At 63.5% G+C, this 13,647-nt stretch overlaps 1 protein-coding gene across 6 annotated transcripts in view; it reads right to left on the bottom strand.

The window, feature by feature from the left end:
• Nucleotides 1-13,647, bottom strand: part of COL18A1 (collagen type XVIII alpha 1 chain) — a 75,994-nt gene that overhangs the window by 16,743 nt on the left and 45,604 nt on the right. For all 6 annotated transcript variants that reach the window (XM_047798166.1, XM_047798177.1, XM_047798142.1 and 3 more), the window contains 10 exons: nucleotides 7,992-8,087; nucleotides 6,943-7,005; nucleotides 6,327-6,456; nucleotides 3,204-3,280; nucleotides 2,652-2,834; nucleotides 2,363-2,389; nucleotides 1,086-1,148; nucleotides 894-980; nucleotides 559-612; nucleotides 272-430 (listed from right to left, as the gene is read on the bottom strand). In XM_047798166.1, coding sequence (XP_047654122.1) covers nucleotides 272-430; nucleotides 559-612; nucleotides 894-980; nucleotides 1,086-1,148; nucleotides 2,363-2,389; nucleotides 2,652-2,834; nucleotides 3,204-3,280; nucleotides 6,327-6,456; nucleotides 6,943-7,005; nucleotides 7,992-8,087 — 939 coding nt within the window. The remainder of the gene's footprint in view (nucleotides 1-271; nucleotides 431-558; nucleotides 613-893; nucleotides 981-1,085; nucleotides 1,149-2,362; nucleotides 2,390-2,651; nucleotides 2,835-3,203; nucleotides 3,281-6,326; nucleotides 6,457-6,942; nucleotides 7,006-7,991; nucleotides 8,088-13,647) is intronic.

Below are 13,647 nucleotides of genomic sequence, written 5' to 3'. Positions count from 1 at the left end.
CAGCGGGGCCCACCCCCAGCCCCCAAGAATCCCCCCCCCAGCCTGGCCTCTGTAGGTCAGCCCCACCCGAGGCCAGGTCATCAGCGGCTCAGCAGCCAGACCCTGGGGGCCACATACTCTGGCTCCTCCCACCCCAGGGGCCCAGAGATGGGAGCCCTTGTGAAGATTTGGGGGGCAGAGGGGAGGACTGGAGCGTACAGAGGCATGAGGGGGGCTTGGCCCAGACGGGGAAGCCTGTACCTGGCTGTCCGGATACGGACAAGGGCCTTACCGGGGGCCCGGGAGGCCCAGGGGGTCCGTCCCGTCCAGGCACTCCGGGAAGGCCTGCGGGGCCAGGGACATCTGAACTGTTCATCCCGAAGCGGCCTGGCTCTCCGGGCAGGCCTGGGACGCCGGGGGGGCCGGGGGGCCCCGGGAAGCCTCGAGGGCCCTGGACACAGAAAAACACCGAAGGGTCACGGCACGCGGTGCAGCTGCAGGTCGCCCCTGCCCCTTCCCGCCAGGCCTCAGCGCAGCCCACGGGCTCCACCGTGGGTGAGGACGGCCAGGGGCACTCACTCGGAGGCTCTCCAGGTCGCCGCCAAACCCAGACCCCTCCATGTCGACGAAGGTCTGTGGGGAGAGACCAGAGTCACGGGGCCCACCCGCCCCCTCGGCCAGCCAGCGAGGCCCCGGCCCGCACGGGGCAGCCCCGGGCCGGAGTCTGACGAGAAGCGAAGGAGGTGACCTCCAGAGGCCCCGAGCGGAAACACCAGGAAGGCAGGATCGACCCTCCGGGCCCGGACCCTGTGCCCACCCCCCAGGCCGGCTCCGGGTCTGAGCAGCGGCCCCGAGCACGCGGGGCCCTCTGCTGGGACAGTGGGCAGATCCCGCGCTGGAAGAGTCCAACTCACCAGCTTGTCGTGTCTGAAGGAGGGTCCTGGGGGCCCTGGAGGCCCTTGGGGTCCTGGGGGTCCCCTCGGCCCGACCCCAGGGTCACCCTGGGGACAGAACACCGACTGTCACACCAGGGTGCCTGGCCCTGCCTTGGGTCGGGGTGGAGGCCGTCCCGCACCCTCCCCGTGCCGGCCGGGTCCCAGGCTCACCTTCTCACCCTTGGGGCCCACGTCTCCGGGGGTTCCGGGGAAGCCCTGCGGCCCAGTGTCCCCCTGGAAGACAGAGGCCAGGAAGCTCGGTCAGCAGGAGGCCCCTCTGCCCCGGCCTCGCCGAGCCACCACCAACGTGCAGCTTTGCGCCCATAGAGCCACACGGAGCAGACGGGCTGGGCCGTCCAGAGACGACGGGGATGTCGTGGGGCCGCAGGTGGGCAGCAATGACCTCAGAAGTCCGAGGCCCCACCAGGAGCAGCGCCCTGCAGAGGGGACGCAGCGTCCCGCAGCCGCCCTCGCTGGAGGGCGGGCACCCCGCCTGGCGCGTGTGAGTGCCTGCCTGAGCCCTGGGGCACCAAGGGCTGGTGCTGCCGTCGGTGTGCCACCTGGGTGAGCGGCCGAGGCGTCTGAGCGTCCCCCGGGCTCATCCAACTTGAGACCTAAGCCGCTCTGACCCAGGAGCTTGTCATTCGGGTCACAGGTCTGGGACTCCACGTGCACACAAGCTCACACACGCTCGCACACACACACACGCGTCCTGCCCTGCGGACGACCCCACTGCCACCGAGCCGTCCTCGAGTCCCCGTTAGTCCTGCAGCCTCCCCACCTGAGCCCGTCACGGTCTGCTGGCTTGTGGTTTCCCAGACCTTTACCTGAACCTCCTCGGGGCAGCTTATCGCGTTTCTGGGAAAGAGCATGTGTTGGTTTTTTAAAAAACCCGAGTGTTTTAAGATCCGCTCCAGGTTCACAGTGAGGCCGAGGGATCCGAGGCTTCCCCCCCACCCCCGACCCCACCCCGAATGTCCAGGCCGTTTCTCTGTCCCCATTTTTCCTCTAAGAATCTGGAAGCTTTAGCGTCTCTCTCTTCCCTTTTCTTTGCTCCCTGGGAGCCGAAACGTCTCCTTATCCGCGCGCAGCTTTGTCGTCTTCTATCGACCGTTAGACTTGTTTTTTTTTTCTCTCTCTCTCTTTTTTGGGTTGTCTTTTTAGGCCCACACCCATGGACGTTCCCAGGCTAGGGGTCAAACTGGAGCTGCAGCTGCCGGCTGCACCCCAGCCCCGTCCTCACGGATGCCAGCTGGGCTCGTTACCCCGAGCCAGGACGGCAACGCCAAGACTTGTATTTTCTCATCGAAAGTTAAGTTGCATCTTCAAAATGGCCTCACTCTGAAATTCTCTTGAGGATGCTGAGTTCAAGAGTCAGTGGAGGGGGGGGCCTGAGGGTCTTATGCAAACATCGCAGAATGCAGGTTCTCAAAGAAAAGCCAACTTACCGGTTTCCCATCTTCGCCGGGGTCACCCTGCAGAGTGGAGAGAAACCATCAGTGACAGAAAGTCACACCCCTGCCCCTCCCGCAGCTACACAGGGAAAAGGACCCCTGCTTGTGGCCCCCTGCAGACTGACTCCCACGGGCAGGCGGCCTTCTGTCCTGGGCGCCGAGGCCTGCGTCTGCCTGTGCCGAGTGGGCTCTGCCCGGAGTCCTGGGACCCTTCTGCCTGTCCCCCGTCCCCCACTGCCCAGGTCCCCACCCCCAGCTGGGTGACAGGGACTTGGGCACTCACCGGCTCGCCGTCCCTGCCGGGGGCACCGTCTTTCCCTGGAGGTCCTGGGGGGCCGGGGGGTCCCCGTGGCCCAGGAACAGGCTGTGCTTCGGGGCGCCACATCACGGGGCCTGTGGGACCCTGGGGACTGGCCTGGCCAGGCAGGCCCTGAGCCCCTGGCTCCTCCTGCCCCTTCAGGCCTCGCTGGGGACAAAGAGGAGAGGGTTCAGGTTGGGGTGGGGGGGGGCTGGGCTCGGGATCACACCGGGCACAGACAGGCACGGGGACAGGCACAGGGGACAGGCAGAGTGAACGTGCTTGGTGGACAGATGCAGGGCTGGCTCGGAGGCGCCGACGCTGGGAGGGTCTGCCGGCCGTCCCTCCTCCGCCCGTGCATTCTGACACCAACTCCTACTCCGACCAGAGAGTCTGTAGCTGCGGATGCCCCGTGTGGCCGGTGCCCCCTGCGCGCTGGGCAGGGCGGGGGCACGGAGGGCAGTGTGAGCCCCAGATCTTTGCCAGGTCCCGGGTGAGCTGGGTCCCTGTGGTTCTGGGCTCCGGTGGCGGCCTCACCTCTTCCAGGCTGTCCCCAGGGCTCCAGCTGCTCCCGTCCCACGTGGTGACAGCTCCCAAGCCAGGCAGGGTCTGAGCTGGGGGAGGCAGAGGCGGCCATCAGGCTGAGGGTCTGCTCTCGGCCGGCTGCCCCCCCCAGGGCCAGGGCCCCCCCCGCCCCCTTTCCTTCTTCTCTCCATGAACCATGGGGGTCGGCCGCTCTCGTCGCGAATCCCGCAGCTCTGAGCTAGGGCTGGACGGGACTTGAGGCCCTTTAGCCAAACGGGGACAGGCCCGCTCAGGAGGGACTCGGTTGCCCCAACCAGCCCCACCGGGCCTGCCGACCTGCCAAGCCACGAGTCGGCCACCAGAGGGCGGCCCTGCCCCACGACGCCCTGGCCCTGACCAGGAATACACCCGCGAGGTGAATTAAATCCGGCCTCAGGGAACGTGAGAAAGCAAAGACCTAAGTAAACCAAAGGAGACAGACCTCGTGTCCAGGGCTGGGAGACCCACCTGAGCCAGATGCCCAAGCCCACCCCCAAACTGACCTACAGCCCCCGCGACCCTCCAGCCCAACCACCAGCAGCCCGTCTTGTAGAAGCTGACAGATTGCACCTCAAATTCACATGAACATTTGAAGGACAGAGAACCCCAAAGCCATCCGCAAAGGAAGGGAGAGCCAGGCGGGGGCCGCGCCACCCACGGCACGGTGACATAAGGCCCAGCGCTCGGGACCCTGTGCCACAGCTGCGGGGACAGAGCGGGGTCCACGCAGACCTGTGCCCCTGGCAACGTGGCTGGAGCCACCAGATCCCACCGACGCCACATGCGAGAGCCACGTCCAACAGGCTGAGTGAAGCCCTGCCCCTGAGGGACGCCTGGACACAGTGAACCTGGGACCTGGGACGGCGGCTGCTCGGACGTGGCATCAACAGCGAGACCCACAAAGAAAACCGCTCAGTTCGGTTTCATCCAAGTGGAAACTTCCACTCTTCTCAGTTGCTATATGAACAAAATGAAAAGGCAGCCACAGCAGAAGGTGTGGTGCAGGAGGCGAGTCCAGAATACATACGCTCTCAGGGGCCGAGGGCAGAAAAACAAACGGCCCATTAGAAAACCAGCCCTAAAGGAGCTCCTGTGGTGGCGCAGTGGTCAACGAGCCCAACTGGTACCCATGAGGACGCAGGTTCGATGCCTGGCCTCGCTCAGTGGGTGAAGGATCCGGCGTTGCCGCGAGCTGTGGTGTGGGTGGCAGACGTGGCTCGGATCCAGTGTTGCGGTGGCTGTGGTGTCAGCCGGCAGCTGCAGCTCCTGTTGGACCCCTGGCCTGGGAACCTCCATGTGCCGCAGGTGTGGCCCTGAAAAGATAGAAAAAGAAAATCGGGCCTAAGATTGGAACAGACTCTTTTCTAACGAAGATGCAGAAACCGCAAACCCGCCCACGAAAAGCTGCTCGACAGTCATTAGGAAAAAGAGCCAATGAAGCTGCAGGAGACGCCGCCACCCCCTTGTTCCAGCGGTTACAACTAGAAGGACGGACCTGCTGCGTCAGGGGCAGCCCCACGGGGACCCAATGGCCGTGTGGGAAGCGTGGCAGGTCCCTGAATCGTTCCAGGGACGACGACCACACGCTCCAGCCCCCCCCCCACCACCCCCAAGTGCGGACCCAAGACGGGTGGACTCCCGGAGGCACAGAACGCCTTTTCTGTAACAGCCCCCGCGTCCACCCCCACAGGGCGACACCGCCTGGCAATGAAAGGGGGGACCTCAAAATAACGGTGGCGAGTGAGCGGATCCGACAGAAAAGTCCTGGGTCCCTGCAGGTAAAACTCCAACAATGACAAACGCAGCGGGAGCCCCGGGCGGCAGGGACGGCGGGGGCAGGCGGGGGGGAGCACAGGGCGCTGGAAACCTCAGGGCCAGCAGGTGGCTTCACCCCGCGGCGATGGTGTCAGGGGCGCAGAGGGGGCCCCTGCCTCTCGTGCGCTCACCTCAGCTTCTAAGTTGACGGCATCAAACACGTGCTCTTTCAGTAATTTTCAAAAGTGTTAAGTTCTCTTCTCCAAAGGAAAAAACTCCTCTGTGATTTTCTAAAATGTTGACGAAGTGCAGCCAGTGGCACGTCACGGCCTTCCCTGTCCCCGCCCCTGGGTTTACACTCCCCTGGGCCCCGAGAAAGCGACTTTGGAGATGTCATTTACGGAGGGCGAGTCCGCTGCCGCGAAGGCGGGGAGGGAGCGTGGCTTACAGGGTGGGACCCAGTTGTCCCCGAGGCTCCAGACAGAAGGGGAGGCAGGAGGGGGGGTCACATCCGAAGGACGCCACCTGCCGCATGAGGCCGTGCCCGGAGCCCAGGAACGAATGCAGAAACTGAGTGACGCCCGGCTGACGGCAGCGAGGACCCTGGAGGCTCGGTCCTGCAGCCGCAGGGGACAGAGTGGGGTCCTACCGCTGCCCCCCACACCGGGACAGCCACCCCTCCTGCGGGCTGCAGCCCCCGGGGGGCACGCAGGATGCCTCAGTGAGGGACCTGCGGGCACTGCTGGAGCAGCCACCTTGGTGGCCGTCTGCCGCCTGACAATGGCAGCTGTGCATGGAGGCAGTCCGCTTCCCAGGGTGTCCCGGGTGTCGGGGCCTGTGTGTCCTCGGGGCCTATGGGTCCTCAGAGCCTGTGCACCCTCGGGGTGGGGGGGGCCTGTGCGCCCTCCAGGCCTGTGCCCCCTCAGGGCCTGTGTGCCCTCTGGGCCAGGGCAGACAGAGGGAACCCCCAATCCCCAGTGCTCCCCCACTTCCCAGAGGCCCGGGCAGGGGCACCTTCGCTCCTCCTCCTGCACAACCAACGCTCACGTCGCCCTGGTGACCCTGCTGCCCCCAGGTGGCAGCCCCATGACGGCCCCACAAACCGCTCAGAAGCAGCAGAAAACAAGAAACAAAACACAAGAGGGACCACATCAGGGGCAGCGGGGGGCAGGCGCAGGCGCAGGCCCTCCCCAGGGGAGGTGAGAGTGACAGATGGAACACCTGCCCACAGACAGACACGCCAGGCACGCACTTCACGCACGCACGCGCGCGCTCACACACACACACACACACACACACACACACACACACTGCATGCGCGCACCAGCCCACAGGTCGTACCTCCTGGCGACGGCACCGTGGTGGCCTCCTCGACCTCCTCTGTCCTGGAATCCTCCTCGTCGCCAGCTCCAGCCAAGGGCGGGGAGGTGACTGGGGGGGCCTCCGGGAGCCGGGGCCTCAGGGGCGCGCCCTGGTCAGGGTGGGAAGCACACCTGAGTCTGCCGCGCGGGAGGCCTGTGAACAAGCTGCCGCCAGGCCGTCGCTTCCAACGCATTTGGTTGTGAAGTCGGATGTTGATGGCTTTGGGGACAGTTACGAGGGAGCCAGCAGGCCTCCGTCTTCGCAGCAAGAAGCTCGGGCCCCTCCAGCACCGGCTTCTGGCTTCTTCGAAACCGCTCTTGGCGGCGGGTGGGGTCCTCACCCTGAGAGCCCTGCTGCCCCTCGGGAGCCCCGGACGGTGACGGGCACGGTGCCCTCACCTGTAGACACCGCAGGGGGCCGGGGGGGGTGACCTGCTGCTTCGGGGCGCGGGCCGCAGCACGGGCGGCCTGGCCTCACGCCCCCTGGTCCCTCACGGCCCCACGAGCCAACAGGACGCACACAGGTGTCACGGGCACCCCGGACGTCAGGGTGGTCTGGGCCGGACACCCAGTGGGGCCCGCGGGTGCACACTCACCGACGGCGACCTGAGACGCTCCCCGGCCTCCTCGGCGAGCCCGCTGCCCAAGTCTCCGGAAGCCTGCAGGGCGCAGGAAACAAGGGGTGACAGACGTCCCCGTGGGCCCGGGTCGGGGGACAGGCGACTGCCCCTGGTTGCCCACAGGGCAGCTCCACGCAGACCACCTAGAACCGCCCTGCGGAGCCGGGCCGGCTTTGGGCCGCACACAGAACCTTCCGGAAACGCGGCCTTCCTCGCGCTCCTTGGCCCCACAGCTCTTGGGGCTCGGACTCCCGCAGGCCACACGGCCTTGCATCTGCCCGCAGCCCAACACCGCCCTCGGTCCTCGGCGCTGGGGTCACGGGGACACTGCTGCGGCCGTGGTTCCCCTCCCTCCCCAGAGCCCTGGCGTCTTCTGCCTGCAGTTCCACAGGACATACGTTCGCAAACGCTCACCACCTCACCACCCACGACACACACCCATCACACTTGCTACACTCAGACTCTCACACCCCCACACGCTCACCACACACACACACACACATTTGTCTTTTTAGAGCTGCACCCACAGCATATGGAGGTTCCCGGGCTAGGGGTGGAATCGGAGCTACAGCCACCGGTCTACACCAGAGCCACAGCAACGCGGAATGTGAGCCGTGTCTGCAGCCTACACCACAGCTCACGGCAACGCCGGATCCTTCACCCACTGAGCAAGGCCAGGGATTGAACCTGCAACCTCACGGATGCTAGTCAGGTTCGCTACCACTCAGCCAAACGGGAACTCCTGACTCCCACATCTTTTGTCCCTGTAATTACACTGACTCCGTCACCCGACCGGCTACTCCAGCAGTGAGTTTTAAAGCATAAAGTGGACGGTCCCAGGCAGGGGGGCTTGTTCCCACGGTAGGAGGGAGAGGAAAGATGGCATCTTTCAAGAGACCTCTGCAGCCTCGTTACCCCGAGGTGTCCAGGAAAGGCCACCCCCTCTCCACCCTGGGCCCTCCTCCCGTGGGGATGGCGTGGGGGAGGAGACCCCCGCTGGAACCCAGGCAGCGGCAGCCACTCACCTCGTTGTCACTGTCGTCCTCGTCCTCGTCCCCGTCCTGACACTGCAGGGGGCTCACCTGGGGGTCCCCGCGCAACCTCAGCTCTGAGATCATGCCCTAGACACAGGGAGAGGAAGGTCGCTGGGGCCCCAGGCAGGAGGCAGAGGACGCGGGGAGACCGCGGCTCAGGTCCCACCATCTCAGAGCGGGCACCCCTGAGGTCAATTCCAGTGGTGCCAGCGAAGTGGTGAGATGTCATGTGCTCCCTCCCGCGGGCTCAGCCTGCCCGCTGCCAGGACGCAGCGCAAGCACCGCTCTGGGACCTCAGTGCAGAGAAAGGCCCGCGACACGCAGAGCGCAAGGCAGGACAGCAGGACAAGGACGAACAGGGTGTGTGCCTGGGGCGGTGTTCCCTCGGGGCACGAGGTAGCGGCACTGGGTTGGGGAGCAGCAGACCCCTGCCCGTTCAGGGCAACGTCCTGCGGCCAGAGGGCAGACTCGGCCTGTGCAGGCCACGGGGCGCCCTCTTGAATGGGAAGCCTGCAGCGGAGGCCAGGGGCAGGGCCGGCACCCACGGGACAGCACGACGGCCGAGTTTCCCTCCACCCCGGCCCTTCCCCTCGAGGCCCCCGATCCCAAAGGGTGACACGACGGCAGGTTCTGAACCTCAGCCGAGATCTCAGCCCCATGCGTGAGGCCACTGGGTCCTGAGCCTTTGGTGCCCATTTGAAAAGCCTGGAAGTGGTGTGTTCGCATGTGCCTTTTCTTTTCTTTTTTTGGTCTTTGTAGGGCCACTCCTGCAGCACATGGAGGTTCCCAGGTTAGGGGTCAAATCGGAGCTACAGCCACTGGCCTGCACCTCAGCCACAGCCACGCAGGACCTGAGCCACGTCTGCGACCTATACCACAGCTCGTAGCAATGCCAGATCCTTAACCCGCTGAGCAAGGCCAGAGATCGAACCCGCGTCCTCACGGACTAGTCAGATTGGTTTCCGCTGCGCCCCGACGGGAGCTCCCACAGTGCCTTTTCCAGCATTTCTTTCTGTTTTCTCTTGACGAAACCCACCAGGGGCTTGCAGTGCATCTTCTCCTCAACAGAGGCCACGTTCTGTCCGCTCTGACACGCGTTCTGATGATCCTTAAACGGAAGCACTTCGGTCCCCAGTCGGCAGATGTCCGTCAAGGGCCACGTGGGGGGTCTCCAGGCCCCTGCGGCCACCGCTCTCCACCACTGCTCTGCGGCCGCGGGGAAGCTGGCCACACACAGTACGTGGATGCTGGACGTGCCTGCTCCGACCAGACCTCACGGGACACGGCCGTGTTCGTGTGTCACAAGACAGTCTTCTTTTTTTGGTTTTTCCAACCATCTTAGCACGTAAATGCCTTTCCAGATTTCAGGCTGTATAGACAGGCTGTAGGCAGGACGCGCTCGGCCGCGGGCTGACCTAGTCAGCTATGGTGTATTCCTCCAAGTGCCCTTTGGACGCCCTTTCTCACTGGCCCCCCGGCTCCACACCAACAAGACGGCAAGCTAACAACAGCCCAGCCCGTCCCCCCAAGCCCCCACGTGAGGGCTCCAGCCCTCTCTCCAGACTCACTGCGGGCCGCCTCCTCCAGGAAGCCTCCTTAGACTCCCTCCCAAGGGTCAGCACCTCCAGGGCCAGTACCGCCCGGCTCCACGTTCCCTGCTGTGCCTCCATCCCCACTGACGGCGACGCCTGTGGGACCCACCTCCTGTGTGTGTACCTGTCATGTGTGTCACACGTGCACATGGATGTGCAAGCACCTGCATCCATGGGCTCACACGTGCACGTGTGGGAGATCTCACCCTTGCGCTCATGCGTGCATATGTGTGTGATCTACATGTGTGGGTTCACGCGTGCACACACGCGTGATCTCACCCATGTGCTCGTGTGTGCACGTGTGTGTGTGTGTGTGTGTGTGCATGTTCAGACACAAACACCTGCTCCTGGAGGTGAACGAGCTCGGCTGGCCTGGGGGGGCACCATGAGATCCTCACTTCCCAGCACCACGTCCAGCCAGGTCCGCCAGGGGAGGGCCGAGAGCACAACAGGCACAGAGGGGGCACCAGCTCTGCGTGCACTGCCTCCCCTCTTCAGGTGAGCACGGGGGCTGGTCCTGAGGCAGTGGGCACTGCCAGGGGTGCCCAAAGCTGCCTCACCAGCCGACGGGGGCCAGGGGGCACCAAGCTGCCAACAGTCGCTGGGTCCATCTCCGAAGGCACTGGAAACAGTGTCCACTGGTGGGACCCCCCGGCCTCCTCTCTATCCTCCCCATCGGCGCGCAGCTCAGCCCAGAAGCTCAAAGGCAGAACTGCCCGCGGCTTCATGGTTAAGGCCGGCCTGCCTGGGGCAGAGCTCGGAGGGTCCCCCCCCAACCCCCACAGCTCCAGCCCCCACAGCCTGGCAGGAAGCTGTGCGGCTCTCAGGCACGGGATGATCAGAGGTTCCAGCAGCTTCTGCAGGACAGCCTGGCGAGGACCAGCACCTGCCTGGTGATGTCTGGGCCTCGGGGGAGCTGACAGACCACAGGGCGGCTGCACTGCAGGAGGCAGGTCCTTACAGAGGCGACCAGGCCCTCGGAGTGCCCTGCCCCTCAGGCTACTAGCCCGTCATTTCAGCTGAGCCTGCGCAGACGCCTGTGTCCAAGGCTGAGTCCTTCAGGTCCCGTTCCACCCTCACTGCCCCCAAAGTCCTGGTCACCGTCCCCCCTGGGCAGAATGGCACTGTCTCCTCCAGGGTCTTGAACCTGCAGCATCTCCACGAGGCCCCAGGTCGGAGCAGGGCTGGCCCTTCTCAGCGGCCCCTGGGGAGCTCAGTGTCCAGGGCTGGAGGTCACTGGTGGGATGCAGGGCTGTGCTGACAGCCCGCCTAGCAGATGTGGGGTCCCTGGGCCCCCGTGTGGTACAGTGGCTCCTGGGGCAGAGGCCTGGCTGCAGGCGGCGGTGGGGGAGGCTGCTGGCACGCGGTCTGAAGAGGGACGGGCCGCAGCCGAGAGGTGGGCTTTGGCTGTGGGCAGAGGCTGGCTTTCCATATGACATGCGTCCTCTCCTTCTGGAGCCCTCCCCCACCACGGAGGGGGTGTGGAGGGCCCACGAGTGCACGCACACAAGCACACGTGTGGGGAGGCACAGGCCAGGAGCAGACTCTGCATCAGCCCCACCTCCACGAGGCAGCATGCACGGGATGCCCACCCCATCCCGGCCCCCGCCGCCCACGGGACGCACAGGCCATCCTGGGCTTGAAAACGCAGGGGTCGGCCGCTGGGCTCAGGTCCAGGTCAGTGGCAGCACCAAGAGGCCTATCCAGCCGTGCTGAAGGTCCCAGGTGACTGAGAGTCACCAAGATTGAGAATCTGGAGACAGCACAGGCCCAGATGGGAAAATTCTAGAAAGCCGTACTCCTAATGGCCCTGGGAGGCAGGAGGCTCTGGCAGGTGGAGGTAGGGTGCTGGACATCTGGGCACAACTGTGCCCACAGTGACACTGTCCCGTGAGGCCAGGCCCACCACCAAGAAAAGCCTGCGGGGCTCTGGCCCCGACGCCACCTGGCATAAGGCTGCCCACGAGACTAGAGGCCACAGGACACAATAAGCAGCAGCAGAGCAGGAACCCGCCCACCCGCTGGGCTGGAGCTTCCCGGGGCCCCGCTCAGCTGGGAGGACGTCAATACCCCAAAGGCCATGAGACCCACTGCAAACACTAGACAGGCTTGGAAGCAGCTGTTATGAAATCCAGACCATTTAAAACCTGTCCTGTCACCTTTGCTGGAGTGACTCATCTTAAAGTTGTGTGCAGATGACCAGAGCCCCCCACTGTGGAAGTGCACCCCCAGTCGCTGCACTGGGGATGCCTCCCTGGGACCCTGACTCCGGGCACCCCAGGATTCTCAGGGTGGCCACTGGCCCACCCCTTCTGCCTCATCTGGAAGGGCTGTGTCTGGCTATAGGCAGTGGGCTGAACGAGGCTGTACGGGCAGCAGCTGCAGCACTCCTGGGCCCACCTCGCCCCTCCTCACCACCCAGCCCCTCCCTCCTCTGCTGGCTGACCCCCAGGTTGGCCTGGTCCCTTGTCACTGAGCCCAGCGATCACTGTGACTGGGCCACACTGCCCCTTCCCACTGCCTTACACTTCCTGCACTGAGTGGCTTCTGACCAACTCCTTGCATCAAGCCCAACTCCTTGATTATTTACGTGAAATTCTATCACAAGCAACTCTCCCCCTATTTCTCCATCCCTTTAAGTCAGGAAATTGTGTGAATACCATGACCAGGCTATGCCACTAGTTCATGTCACTCCAAATGATGGAGAGATGGGTACTGGGTGGAGCCAGTGAAGGTGACCTTAGGTGGCCTGAGCTGTCTGATGTGGCTGGAATTGGGGGCCACATGGGGTGGACTGGAGTGGGTCAGAGGACACCAGCACTCTCCTGCCTACTCTGTGATGCCGAGCCTGCCCAAACCCAGTGGCTGGGGGGCACCTCCTTGGCTTCAGCAGACCAATCACTTATTCCTTCTATAATGTGGCCAATAAAGCTGCCTGCTGAGGAAAATTCATAGCCTCTGGTTCCCTTGCCACAGAACAAGAGCACTGAATATCCAACATGAGGTGCATAGCTAAAGTGCAGCCCCCGGGAGGCTGGGCCAAGGCTCTTGTTCCAAGCACACTTCTGCTTCTGGCCCAGGGCTGGTTCCAGATGAGGGTCCCGGGGGGTGTGAATAAACAGATGACTGAACCCCCACAGAAACCTGGGTAAAAGAGGAAGGTGACTTCATAAGGAGAAAAGCAGACAGGAATGAGGAAAAGGGCACCCTTTCCACAAGGAGAAATTAAGTCATGAAAATGCAGCCACAGGGCGTTTGAAATGGGAAGAAAGAAAGAAAAGAAAAAGAAAGCGAAAGGTCGCTAACCACTGAAGCGGAGCTGGAAGTAAGAGTTTAAGCGAAATGTTGCAACGACTGGGTGGAATCAGGGATTTCCCAAGAAATCTCTGTCACCAGATTGACTGGAGAAGATTGAACCCGAAAAGACCAAGCATGTCCTCCCTTCGCTGTCAGCAGAAAACAACGAAGGTTCTGCCGGGATCGGCCACGAGCAGCATCAGGCTGAGCTCCGGGGGGTCGGCAAGGGGCTAAGCGTCCCACTGGGGAGACAGCGGAGGGGGACACCCCTCTCGTCGGGCCCCGAACCCCTGCGCTCACGTCACCTCTGCCGCGTATTACAAAGGACACACCTGAGAGGTTCCTTCTCAAGCGTCTCGGCTCCGAAAGGCTGGCAAACCCTGTCCTAAGCTGATCGAGTTCTACGCCCCCCGACATTCTTTGCCTCTCGTCTGGCCAGAGGCGGATCAAACACCCACAGAGAGATTCCTGGAACTGGACCCGGCTGGAAGTGGCACAAGTGACATCAGTGAGAGGAGGCAGCCCCCGCCCAGGGGGAGCCGGGCCCCAGCCAGAGCCAGATAGAAGGACCTTACATCCTCTCTGCTTCTGTCTCTAAGCCTTAAAGATTTTTCTGGGTGTCTGCGCCAGGCCGGATTTAACCACACAAACACTTTAGATATCCCAATGATTTAAAAAAAAGAGAAAAAGAAAAGGTAAAAAGGCAAATGAAAAACTGAGAGAGCAAATCTGCAGCATATAACACAATCAGTGGCTTT

This window comes from Phacochoerus africanus, chromosome 1 (genome assembly GCF_016906955.1).
Source record: "Phacochoerus africanus isolate WHEZ1 chromosome 1, ROS_Pafr_v1, whole genome shotgun sequence".
Classification (NCBI taxonomy): domain Eukaryota; kingdom Metazoa; phylum Chordata; class Mammalia; order Artiodactyla; family Suidae; genus Phacochoerus; species Phacochoerus africanus.
This window is presented reverse-complemented; position numbering and strand designations above follow the sequence as displayed.